At 36.1% G+C, this 12,724-nt stretch overlaps 1 protein-coding gene across 15 annotated transcripts in view; it reads left to right on the plus strand.

Annotated features, from left to right (window-relative positions):
- Positions 1–434: 434 nt before the first annotated feature.
- CSTF77 (Tetratricopeptide repeat (TPR)-like superfamily protein) overlaps positions 435–12,724 on the plus strand; it is a 33,756-nt gene continuing 21,466 nt past the window's right edge. For 7 of the 15 annotated variants that reach the window (XR_016048767.1, XR_016048768.1, XR_016048764.1 and 4 more), the window contains exons 1-10: positions 435–530; positions 926–964; positions 1,809–1,886; positions 2,042–2,104; positions 5,412–5,521; positions 6,314–6,414; positions 7,005–7,066; positions 8,527–8,667; positions 9,112–9,240; positions 12,409–12,455. Coding sequence is in view for 5 of the 15 variants with exons in the window: in XM_088857214.1 (XP_088713340.1) it covers positions 522–530; positions 926–964; positions 1,809–1,886; positions 2,042–2,104; positions 5,412–5,521; positions 6,314–6,414; positions 7,005–7,066; positions 8,527–8,667; positions 9,112–9,240; positions 12,409–12,455 (779 nt within the window). In the remaining 10 variants the exon portion in view is untranslated. Of the gene's footprint in view, positions 531–881; positions 965–1,808; positions 1,887–2,041; positions 2,105–5,411; positions 5,522–6,313; positions 6,415–7,004; positions 7,067–8,526; positions 8,668–9,111; positions 9,241–12,408; positions 12,456–12,724 lie in introns of all 15 variants that reach the window. The other 8 variants (XR_016048770.1, XR_016048771.1, XR_016048766.1 and 5 more) reach the window with 3 other exon arrangements.

Consider the following 12,724-nt stretch of genomic DNA (forward strand, 5'->3'; position numbering starts at 1 on the left):
ATACGGTACAAAATGCACTATTTTCAAACCTTGAAATTTATATTTTTCTCATGCCTAGGCATCTTGATGTCGAGATGATCAATTTGAAGATATTTGGTCATCGAAACAATCTCTTTTAGTGAAATTTTTGAGGTGGGCTCTAGCTTGATGGTTGAGAGCCTCGGCTCTGTATAAACTTTTTCCATAAAAAATCTCAGAGCCTTTTCCACGCTTAATTATGAGTAAAGTAACTGTATACCAAAACTTTGCATTTCTACCACTCATATTCAAATCTAAGGGTCAAAAGAATATTAAGAAAGTGTAGGGGATCCCAACGGTAGCATATGGTACTTTCCTAAATTCATATATCAGCTTTCTAATCTGAAATTTAAAGCAAAAATTTACCGGGGTTTCTCAACGTGAACTTTAAACCCTAATTTCGAGCTCCATTTTTGCCGGAATCCGGTGGCCTGTCAAATTTTCTGGCGTTTCCGAGCCTTCTTTATTGTGCACTGTTAGACTACTGATTTGGAAGCTAGGACATGGTTCTGGTACGAAATGCTTACAATTTGTAGCCTCTAATGAAAATTAGGGTTTATACCACTGGAGGCTTTTTATCCAAGAGTTCTGTTTTCAATTTTCATCATGTTTGGTGTTTTGTTGCTTTGTGTTCATATTACGAGGAAATTTCCAGTTACCTCTCTCTCTCTCTCTCTCTCTCTCATTTCGTATTCTTCTTCTTCTTCTCTCTTCCTCTCCCTCTCTACCTCTGTCCATCTCCTGGTTTCTTCTATCTCATTTTCTCTCCTCCATATTTCCCTGTCCGTATCTCTCTACTGGGTTCCTTTCTCTCTCTAAATTGATATATACATATGTATATCTCTCTCCTGTTGGTGTGTCAGGTGGGAATTTCTTATTTCTCATTATTTTATTGTTCGATTTAAAGATAATGGTAGAAGGAGGAAGAAATACAGTGGAATCAAAGGTGAGCATTGACAATCATGTTATAATAGTTAAATTTCTTTTGTTGATTATTATTTTTTTGTTATAAATTTTGTCGGACGACCTTGTATTAAATATGGTTTGGAAACGGGCTTTATTTCATGCCTGTACATTGCTATATAAGTTGGCTAAGTCTGTGGGTTCGGTTGTTTCTGGTTTCTACTGTATGTGTTGTGTTAAAAATAATGAGTTTAATCTGATATTAAAATGATAAATTGGGAAGTTCAGAATGTTGGGGTGTTGGAAAATCTAATTCATTGTTAGATTGCAACATGTGCTTACACAAGAATTCCCGATCCTGGTTGTGATTATTATTTTTTGTTATGTATTTATTTAATCCACTATGACTGTACTTTGAATTTCATAAAAAGATCTTTTGCGCGTTGTTAATTTTGAAGTTTTGATTGAAACTATGTCTATTTTTCTTATTTCTGTTTTAGCAGTGAAAAGGCTTTTACGACCCACAAAAGAAAGAGCTTAGTAAATATCCTCCTCATGATTGGAATCTAGACTTACAGAGTTTCTGACTGATGTTAAGCAAGCAATTTCTGTTATGAATACACAATAAGAAAGAAATTTCTGTTATGTGTTTTTGAACCACTGTGATTCATTTTGACTTTAAGGAAAAGAATTTTTACAGGTGGTTAGTTCTGAAGTTCAGATTGAAACTTTGTCCATTTTTATGACTATTTCAGTAATAATGATGGCTAATATAGACCCACAAAAGAAAGTTAGCGGCTTGCTACCTTATGATCCCCTTTGCATAAAGAAATTGCTAGCTTATGATTGGAATTTAAACTGATCGGAGTTTCGGACTAATTTTGTAGGAAAAGAAAGCAAAAGACTGTCTCCTTGTGGATAAATACAATGTGGAAGCTTCTGAAATTTTGGCAAATGAGGCTCAGGTGACATTTACAAGTCTCTATTGCTGTGTGAGGAACCTAAAGCAAGAGACTTCCTCATTATGGATAAAATGGATTTTTATTTTATTAGACAATGGATTTGCAACGTACTCCTCAGTAGAAATGGAACTAATGTTATCTTTTCCGCCATGTTTTAGCATCTTCCCATATCAGAGGCAGTTCCAATATATGAACAACTTCTTTCAACATTTCCCACAGCTGTAAGATTCTTTTATCCTTTTCGAATGGTTTTTTCCTTCGTGCATTAGAGTATTTCTAGATATTCCATAATTGTGTTACCCAGACTCGTTGTGGTTAGATGATGATGGTGAGCATGGGAGTATTGTTAAATGTGTTTTATGATCGCATTCAACTATGCCGTTCTTGAGCATTCTAATGAACTTTCTAGCGATCGGTTATTATGTATTTATCATATTCCTTAAGTTCTGTATCACCCATTTGATGGCCATCACCTATCCATCATGTTCCTTTGACAAGTAAAAGTTACTATTACAAAGGAAAATGTGAAGAATAGAAAGGCACTTGAGGTGGGATGAAAGACAACACCCTTGCTAACCAAATTATCTTCCACCATATTGGCTTCCTTAGTGAGAGTGTATAGAAACCAAGACCAAGGACAAACACTTTAAAATTTGAGACAAACTTTAAAGTGCAATTCAATTTCCTTGCAAAATTACAACACTTATGGTAACCCTCATGAAGGAAGTACAGCCATCAAACACTTTTCATACGCTCTTTTAAAATTAGGATACAACTCAATTTGGGTCCCTTGTCAAAAAACAATAGAAGACTACTAAAGGAGATAAGTATACAACACTTGGAACTAGTGCCTTTGAAAATTCAATACCATAAAAATTACAATGCAAGATTATACATTAATTCCCACCATATAACTCATCAAATCATGATCTCCACATTGCATACACATGAATGCTTAAGATAACAAAATAAGAGGATCATGGAAGCCATTTCGAGCTCTTGGTGCTCGGTTTACAGCCATGGGTCTCAGCTATGTGCCATAGTGTGATATGTGATGGCAAAACTCATAATCCGGCCAAATTCACTCTATCAAAGGTGGTAAGCCAAAGCATCTATCAATCTACACTTGAATCATGGAAGGACTTTCAACGATCAAAAGATCAAACACTTAGTGGGAGCTCATGGGAGATACACATGCATTGATCATAAGATCATGCACAAAAATCATATAGGCACACCAAGCTCAACGGATTTCTCCATCAAATATGAGTTTTAATTAACCTGATCTGAAAAATCTTAGAGAACATCAGTCAATTAAGCTACAAAAAACTTATAGAAAAACTCATGAAAAACTAGGTCAATACACTCAATCACAAGGATCAATCTTAGATCAAGATCTCATAAATCAAAGAGCTTTGAGATGGAGAGACCTTGCTGCAAATTGAATTTTACAGCAAAGAAGATGATAAAAAAAATGGAGAATGGATTAGATCTTACTCAATTGGAGTGCCACATAGTCGCTTGATCATCTTTGACATAGATGGAATTTGATCGAGCATCAATGGAGCTTAATTCTTCCTTTCTCTCACTAGGATTTCTTCTTCTCACATAACTCTTAAATTTCTCGTGAAGGAAGAGAGAGGAGGGGAAATGTCTAGGGCGTACCATCTAGTGAGAGAGAGAGTGGTGTGCCACTCCTAAATACAGAGACATGGGGCTAATTGTAGGAAATGAGAGAATGTGGGGATATTTATAGCCACCAAGTGTAGAGATGCTTCTAGATAGATGAATTTTGGGCCTTCATGTCATCATAATATGGCTCAAAGAGAGGCTTGATTCTAGCCTTCCATTCATCATCATGTCATCTTGATATGTAGTTGGGATTTTCGCACCCTTATCCTCCATTTAATCCATAAATTACACCAAAATTCTCTTTGTATGAAAAATCTCATGCTCTTTGAGTTAAAAATCAAAGTTAAGGTCATACCCTTGAGGTTATTAGGCACATTTCCGGCAAAAATTTAAATTAAAAAATTTCCCTCCATTTTGATATAGCATGTGTGGCCAATTATTGTTCTAAGAAGGGTGAGGACCTTAAATCTTCCCTCAATCCATCTCAAGCCTGGGTAAAGGGGGTGGTTTGTGTTACGCAGGCAACCAACCTAAAACTTTACCAAAACTTCTTATGAATCCGGAATATATATGGTCCTTAATTGAGCAAAATGACAGACTAGGATTTGTGTGGCCGACCCTAATTAGTTTGGAAAAGGCTTTGATGATGTTGATGTGTGTCCAATCATTGGTGCCACATGTGTAAGTTAACATAAGGGCACAATTATCGTATACCTTTAGGGTTTCAATTGAAATATCAAACCCTATGCGCCTTCTAGAAGGACTCACACATGTGCATATGACACTTTCCTCACACAAGAAACTTGTCCTAAATTCATTTATCTAGTTTTAAAAAATTCACAAAATATCATAATTCAATCCACTCCCTTTTATATAACGAGGGTCATAAGGACAAGGTCCCATGGGGTTGATGTTACCCCCACGTCACCTCCATGTGGGGCTGATGTGGAGGCCCCCATGGCCACATGGACACCCATTGGCCATTTGGGTGTCCTATGTGGGTCCTGGGCTTGATCGTCATTTCATTAGAACAATTTTAAAAATACATTTTTCTTGCTAAAAAAAATTCGAAAAGATCGCCAAAAAGTCCCAAAAATTCATTTAATCATTCTCATCAAAATAAACCATTTTGGCACCATTTAAAAATAACTTCTAAGGAAATTAGGATCGTATGGGGCTGAATTAGGAATCAAATCAGTCCAATTGACTAGACTTAGAATCCAAAGCCACCTTCTTGATATGACCCAACAAACTCATGACCCACGGTGCTAATCAGGGGCTCATGATATAGCTTATCAAAGTCAAACCAATGAGTAACACTGAATTCCCAAGTACTAGCAGATTCAGGTGCACGCCCTAGAAGACATGCACACATATGGTGCGGGGTTTCCTCTCTTGGAACATGTGCACACCTCTTCATAGTGGATCCTCTAGAGATCGGTTTCCCATATTTGCGATTGTTTATGCATAAGCTACGAGAATGTCGTATGAGTCAAAGATTTATGCTAATGCCCTCTGGTAGCCTTAACCTCCCCATACAGGGCTCAAACAAACACAGTCATCGAGCTTATATCATCAATCACATAAAAACATATTGCCCTAGCCCATCACATTGTCATGAGGCCCAATAAGAATAACCCTGACTAGAGGCAACACTCAAACCTCTCGAACACAAATCGTTCTCATGCCTCTGGTCCCCGTGCACCAAGATCCTAGAGTCATGTCGCTCTTTCACTCCCACTGAAGTCAAGAGCTATAACAACATTGGAGTTTTAAGGCTCTGAAAGGGCATTACTCCAACAGTTAGATACATGAGCAACATCACATGTATGGACTATGATGATTTGTTTTGAGTTGCAAGTGGTAGTGGCTAAGTTGCTAACATGGTTTTTGCAGGCAAAGTTTTGGAAGCAGTATGTGGAGGCCGTTATGGCTGCAAATAATGATGATGCAACAAAACAGATATTCAGCCGGTGTTTGTTGAATTGCCTTCAAATTGCCCTATGGTAATCTTAAGTTGATATAATTTGCTTTAGCTTGGGCTTTAAAGTTCTTGGTTTATTTGTTTTGATTGAATGCTTTTTGTCGTTGTAACACGACTATTTGATGTTTTGTTAGATGATGAGTTCATGGAACCTAGAAGCTCTCCCTCCCTCGCTCTCTCTCTCCCCCTTACCCACCTTCATGTGTGCGTTAAAGGCAGGCTGATGCCTTGGTGAAATTAGTTCCCTAGCTGCTTCTTAATTCATTCATTCTATTAGTGTTTTCCCTTTCCTTCTTACATTTCTTCACTTGCTTTTGCTCTTGTTTCCGCACCCGCTCTGTGTTATATCTTGGTTGCCTGGGCATGGAGCTGAACATTTTGTGCATTCACGCACACACAGACGCGCACACATACACACGTTTATGGCATTGCTATATGTTGTTGGAGTAATGACTTATGCCTATCGTGCCTGAGTTTTGACTGTGGATAAATACATTATGCAGTGCCTGTTGAATTGTTTGTCTGAGTATCAACTTTGTCATACAATGAAAAATTATGAAAGTTTTCTGGTTAGACGTAAACATTGTTGCAATTTATGTTTGTATGCAGTGTAGCTTTGTAGCATTTGGTATGCTGGTATCAGATTTTTGTTTTTGATTGTTAATTTACATTTGTTTGTTAATTGACATTTGTTTTTGGTGATGTTGTATCTTCTCTCATCTTCTTTCCGCCCCTTTTTGATATTTTATTTTGGGAATGCTTTTGTTTCAATTGCTTTTGCAGTTTATTACATTGCGGAAAGTTGACTGTGCAGGAGATGTTACATTCGCTTTATTCGGAAAGTCAATGAAAAGAAAGGAACAGAAGGTCAGGAAGAGACAAGGAAAGCATTTGATTTCATGCTAAACTATGTCGGTGAGGAAATGCTTATCCCCAGGACTATGTAACCTGCATCTTTTTTTATTTTTTCGTCTTCTTATTGTCTTTTAATGACTCCTGTATTTAGATGATTTATGTTTGAACATTCCTCTATTTTTGAATTATGGATACGTAATCTGTAGATATTTTCGATAAGGATATATTTCTACGTTTTTGTCAAATGAGGCCTTTGCAATTTTTGTGTTTTTATTGTCTCCCATACTGTTCATGTGCAGTCCATTTCATGAGAAATAAGGTTTTGAAACTTTTAATTTACTTTGACTAAGGGTACTTGCATATAATATCTATGTTTTTTTGCTTGGGACTTTTTGATTTCTTTTCTCTTAAATAGTAGTATGTTTAATTTTTATCTTTTTATCAGCATTCTGTACTTCTTTATCTGTGTATGAATGAATTTGTTCTTATATTTTAAGTTGAATTGTGGTAGCCCTGAAAAAATTAATGATTGTAGCTTACTTTTTGATTATCCTCAAAGTTTGATAGTCAATCTTATTACTGAGATTTTTACTTTCTGCTTTGTGTCATTCATTGAGTAAACTAACAAGAATGACATTGGATGTTATTAGGAAGTGATATTGCATCAGGGCCTGTATGGATGGAGTACATTACCTTTTTGAAGTCCTTACCGGTATGTCAAATGTCATTCTAATTATTTTAAATGTTGCGTGTTCTCCAAACTCATACATTGGACTCACTTAAAATTTATGTTCTAATTCTTAATAACCTCTAATTCTTTATTTAACATTGTGTGAACCAATGCCATTCCATATCAATTATTTAGAATCTCTGTTTTCTGATATTTTTTCGGAACTGTGGAAAGACAGCGGAGATATCACAAATTTTATATAAGTTATTTTGCTTCTTTTGTTGATTAGGGTTTCTTAGGGAGCAAGTTGTGTTTTAGGGTTTTCCTTCTATAAATGTTACTTTTTTTGTGTGTGTGTGTGTTTTTTTTTTTTGGGGCGGAAGGGGGGGGGGGGGGGGGGGGGGGGGGGGAGGAGGTAGAGAAGAGAATAAAAGTTAACTTTGGTCTTGTAAAAAGATCTTTTTGGGGGTCTAATAAGGGTGAGACCTTAAACTTTTCCTTTAACCCTTTCTAGGCCCGGGTGCCACATCTTATCATGAATCCTAGATGATGATGATGATTTTACTTTTTTTGTACTCATCTTAAGTTGTATGGTTTAAACCATACAACTATAGGAGTAATTAAAATAAAAGAAAGGACGTGGTTAGCATGCGGGCAGCCTTCGTATTGTAGAAATGCGGGCTTGGCAATAAATATATTTTTAAATATAATTTGATCCTAATTTTAGAAAATATATAATCTTCAACATGGAGATCATGAATATGAAAAAATAAATAAATTTTGAAAACTAGAAATAATAATTATATTAAAAAACATTTGGACTGTTGGTTACAATTGCTTTTAGATGGGCCACCTATTTGCATCCATCTTTAAGATGGATGCTTTATACCTCTGGACCGCATATTGTAGAAATGCGGTCCACCCCGCATGAAACAATTCTTCTAAAAGAAAAGCATCAAGTATTTTGAGGTTGGAACTATATGTAATGTATGTCATTTAGAAGGGATAACAATGCTCTAGAATGATGACTAATTCAAAATGCTTCCAATTTAAGAAAAGTAGCTCATTTGAAGTCTAAGAAAAGTAGCTCTTTCAGGTCAAGTTTTGAATTTATTGGATTCTTGATAGACATGCGGGTAAGCGATGAGGGATCCCAATCAAATTGAATACCGTGGAGTGCTAATATTTTATATGGTAAAATAACTCCATTGGATTATTAATTTTTTGGGGGGATTCTCCTAATAAATAACCTCTAATACGTAATAATAACAGTAATAAAAAAAATCTTCACTGGGAATAACAATTATCAGGGAGTCTACTGACTTCAGTTGTCTTTGGTAAATTTTGGGCAAAATACACTGTAATCCAGAGTATTATCGGAAGGACATGATCCCTACGTTGGGTTCTGTCGGATTGTACTATTATACTGTACTTTCCCAAACTTTCTGGGGTATAAAATTTATAGCTCTTGAATAAAGATAGACTTGTAATACTCTATGCAGGCAACAACAGCGCAAGAAGAATCACAACGTATGACTGCAGTGCGGAAAGCTTATCAAATAGCCATTATTACTCCCACTCATCATGTTGAACAACTGTGGAAGGATTACGAGAATTTTGAAAATTCTGTTAGCCGGCCATTGGTACCATGTTTCTCCCCTTCTCATTACAGTTTCAGTAAACATGCTTTCTTACTTTTTGTGTTTTACGCCAGTGAATAAAAACTTGAAGTTGAGTCAACTTGCCCGAGTTGACTCAACCTTGTGATCCACTTAGTTTTCGAATGAGTTGACTCAATCTGACGATCCACTTAGTTTGTTAAGTGCAAAACTCACCTTAACTGGCTTCTTGACAAAACTCAGTATTAAGAGAGGGGTATATGTTGTTATTTTCCCAATTTTAGCCTTTTATGGATTTTTCTTTTACTGCTTTTGATATGAAATACTAGCCTAGCCATCATGCTTTTGGCTTTGGATGAGAATTAGTCTGAGTTCAACTCTATAAACTCTGTTTATTTATTTGCTAGAAACTCAACATCATTAAGCATATGGAGCATTAGGGGAACTTGATGATAATATGTTTTTCAGGCAAAAGGTCTGATATTTGAGTATCAACCAAAGTACAACAGTGCCAAGGCTGTGTATAGGGAGAGAAAGAAATATGTTGATGAGATTGACTGGAACATGCTAGCTGTTCCACCATCAGGTTCCATCAAGGTATGTTTCTTTGTTTATTCCATGATTCAATCTATTGATTTCCTTACTGATAAAAAAAGAAAAAAAAGGTCTACTGATTTCCTTGTGAGAAAACCATATTGCTTGATTACTGGACTATGGATCCTATGTCTTTGCAGTCTTATGTGATAATGTTTTTATTTTCTTATGCAAAGGATTTCAACTGAGAAATGATGAGTTATTGTGACTTTTAATTTTTCCTTAGACCCTTGAGTAGTGGAAACCAAAAATATTATCAAATAGAAAATTTTGGACTGGGAATTAATTGTTTTACTTGCATTTTATGTGGGTTGGGTTCTTCTCATTTTCTTCTAGAAAAGAATCAAGGTGAAGGAAGTGGCAATGCAGAATTCCATGTTCAAAAATTTCTTTCATTTCTTTTATTCATTATCAGAGCCTTTTTCCAACTATTTGGGGTCAGCTATATGAATCCTGGTTCGCTATTATGCTCTATCAAGGACCATACCCTCAGTGAGGTCACAAGTCCCCATATATTTTCTCACTACTTCCAATCATATCCTTTTGGACCTACCCTTGCCCTTTTTTAGGCTTTCACTTGAACCAATTCGCACCTCCTAACAGGTGCTGTACTGATTCTACGCTGCACGGCCTATTGGAGCTACATCTAAGTTCTTCCTAATGTATTCATTTCGAATTCTATCCCTTCTTGTCTTGCCGCTTATCCATCTCAACACCATCATTTCAACTGCACTCATCATATAGGTATGTTGTTTCTTGATCACCCAACATTCTGCCCCATAAAGCAAAGCTGGCCTCACAACTATCCTATAACTTTCACTTCAGCTTCCTTGGTATATGGTGATCACATAAAACTCTGGTTGTATATCTTCACTTCATCCACCTAGCTCTAATTCTATGTGTGACATCTTCTTTAATCTCTCAATTTTCTTGGATTATCGACCCAAGATATTGTAAGTATACCCATTTTGGTGTATCTTGGTCATCAATCTTAAATACTTTAACGTCTTTGCTCTTATTAGTACTAATTTTTTTCTTTTTCTTTATTACACACGATGCCCCAATTTGGGCCCCACGTGTTTGAGACTTGGGCCCTCAGCCCCCCACCCATGGTCCCACCAATAAAAATTCATAATTCCTAAAATACCCATATTATTTCAAATTTACAGAAATACCCTTGTAGGTTTTTATACATTTATAATTTGTTTTTAGATGTTTTTAAAATGTCCAAAATTCACAGTAGCACATTTTAGTTCATCATCATCATTTTAGCCTTTTCCCAATTAATTGCGGTTGGCTATATGAATCCTGGTTTTTCATTCTGCTCTATTAAAGGCCATATCCATAGTAGCACATTTGAGTTAAAAATAATAATTTTTGGAGTTCCACAAAAATCCAAAAAACACAGAAATACAATGTAGAAGTGGATACGTACCTAATGGGTGAAAAACAAGTGAATATCAGGGCACCCCACCTGTGCCAGGATCCATGATCACAACTGTCTTCTCACACTAACCCAACGAGACTCATGACCCACAATTAAGTGCAGGGGATCATGATTTGCCCGTCAAAGTGAGGCAATAAGCAATGGAACCATAGTCCCAATATGTGGATAACAGGTTCTCCCCCTTAAGCGCAAGTCAAATGCACACATAGTGCAAGGGGGCGCTCTCTCTATGCACATGTACACGTGTCCATTTATATAAGTTTGCTTTCCAAAATGCGGCTGTCATGAATACATGTTGTGCGGAAGTTTTATTGAGAATTTGGCCTTCGCTCTCACAGGCCCTTCCCGCACACAAGAGACCATAAAACTTTTCTAGCCTACAAACAACACCTCTGGGCATCTCTTTGACCTCAACAAGGATGACTTACAATAACCCCTCAATGGTAGTGCCTCATGCCTAGGGGTAAGGGTTTTGGACATGACCTGGGCTGAGCCATAGACTGCCTAACCCTAGGTTAGTTAATCAAACTACATTCCCATTGAAGCCCACAAATCACTATAAATAATTTTCTTTACAAGTGCTCTAGGCTTTAAAGGCCACAAACCCTGACACAAAGCAACTAAGCAAGTAGTACATAATTTTTTTAGTAATTATTCTTAGATATGATTGGATTTGTAACATTTGTTACATATAGATATGCTATTACAATTATGACTTATGAAGAGTTAACCCTTACTATGAAGGGGTAGCTTTGCAAGATCTGCTAATATCTTCTTAGTTACTTCTTAAAACAAATTTTTTTTTGGAGAACATGCTCTCTTTATAATGATTGATATGTATCTCTCTAGAGATGAAGGCATACACGTCATTGTGATGTGTGTTGGTCTTAAGTAAGCATGAGTACACAAAGATCTTTTTCATATAAAATATGCATCTATTAGGGATCTAAGATATCTATCGCACTGATTATCATTTGAAAACACCTTTGAGAGCATGGATGTACTGGAGCTAAAGGAGGTGTTTCCTCCTCCAAAAAATCAGTATCATTAAAGCATGTTGTCTCCTAATAGATAAGAGCCTAGGATATAGACCTAATTAGAAAGGCCTTATATTACCTAATTGAGACCAAGCTATCACTTTGTTTGCCTAGTTAATTTATGTCCGTATTAATTCTCTATGCCATCTTGGATTGATGGACCACACATGTCATTGTTATTTGTAACAAAAAGGCTATACATGGCCCTAAGAGATATATGACAGTGAATCCTACATCTTTCTATTGTTCTTGCTTTGAATTCTTACATGTTATTTCCTATTTATGTTATTCAGTATGCATTTGTGTCATTTAAGTCGTGCTTGATTATGCAATCTTGCTGAACAAAATCCAAATGGGAAGGCATTATATTGACAAGATGCATTATAGTTAGTGTGAATGCTGTCATTGTTTTAGTTATGGATGAATGCATCAATTGAAGGCATTATATTGAGAAGATGCATTATAGTTAGTGGGAATGCTGTCATTTTTTAGTTATGGATGAATGTTGTTTATGCTGTTAGTGATACTTATATCAATATTGGGGAAACAAATTCTATTTGGAAGGCTGTACAGATATTGCATTGCATCTGTTTTGGTGTTCATACATAGTGATAAATTCCATATAAATGATATTTGTGTCTTTGACTTGCAACCTGAAAACTTGAACTTGTTTGCATTGTCCTGCAGGAAGAACAACAGTGCTTGGCATGGAAAAGATTGTTAGCTTTTGAAAAGTAAGCACGTAATGTGTTTTGAGTGTGAATTTGAGTTATTCCTGTGAGCACTCAAAGAACACATACTTTTTTGATTAGTGTAAAATTTATCTAACATGAGTATTTGGTTCTCGTACAATGAACCTCTCTCATGATTAGTTAATACTTGGTTCTTTTACCCTTTCATGCGCTAATCAAGAAAGAGTTTCAAGAAAAAGTGAATGGTCCTGCTTAGTTTTTGCTTTTTCATTTTGCAAGGGTTGTGGCATTCACATGACTATCTTTTTCTA

Source organism: Amborella trichopoda, chromosome 1, assembly GCF_054954075.1.
Source record: "Amborella trichopoda isolate Santa Cruz 75 chromosome 1, AtrichopodaSantaCruz75HAP2 v2.0, whole genome shotgun sequence".
NCBI lineage: Eukaryota > Viridiplantae > Streptophyta > Magnoliopsida > Amborellales > Amborellaceae > Amborella > Amborella trichopoda.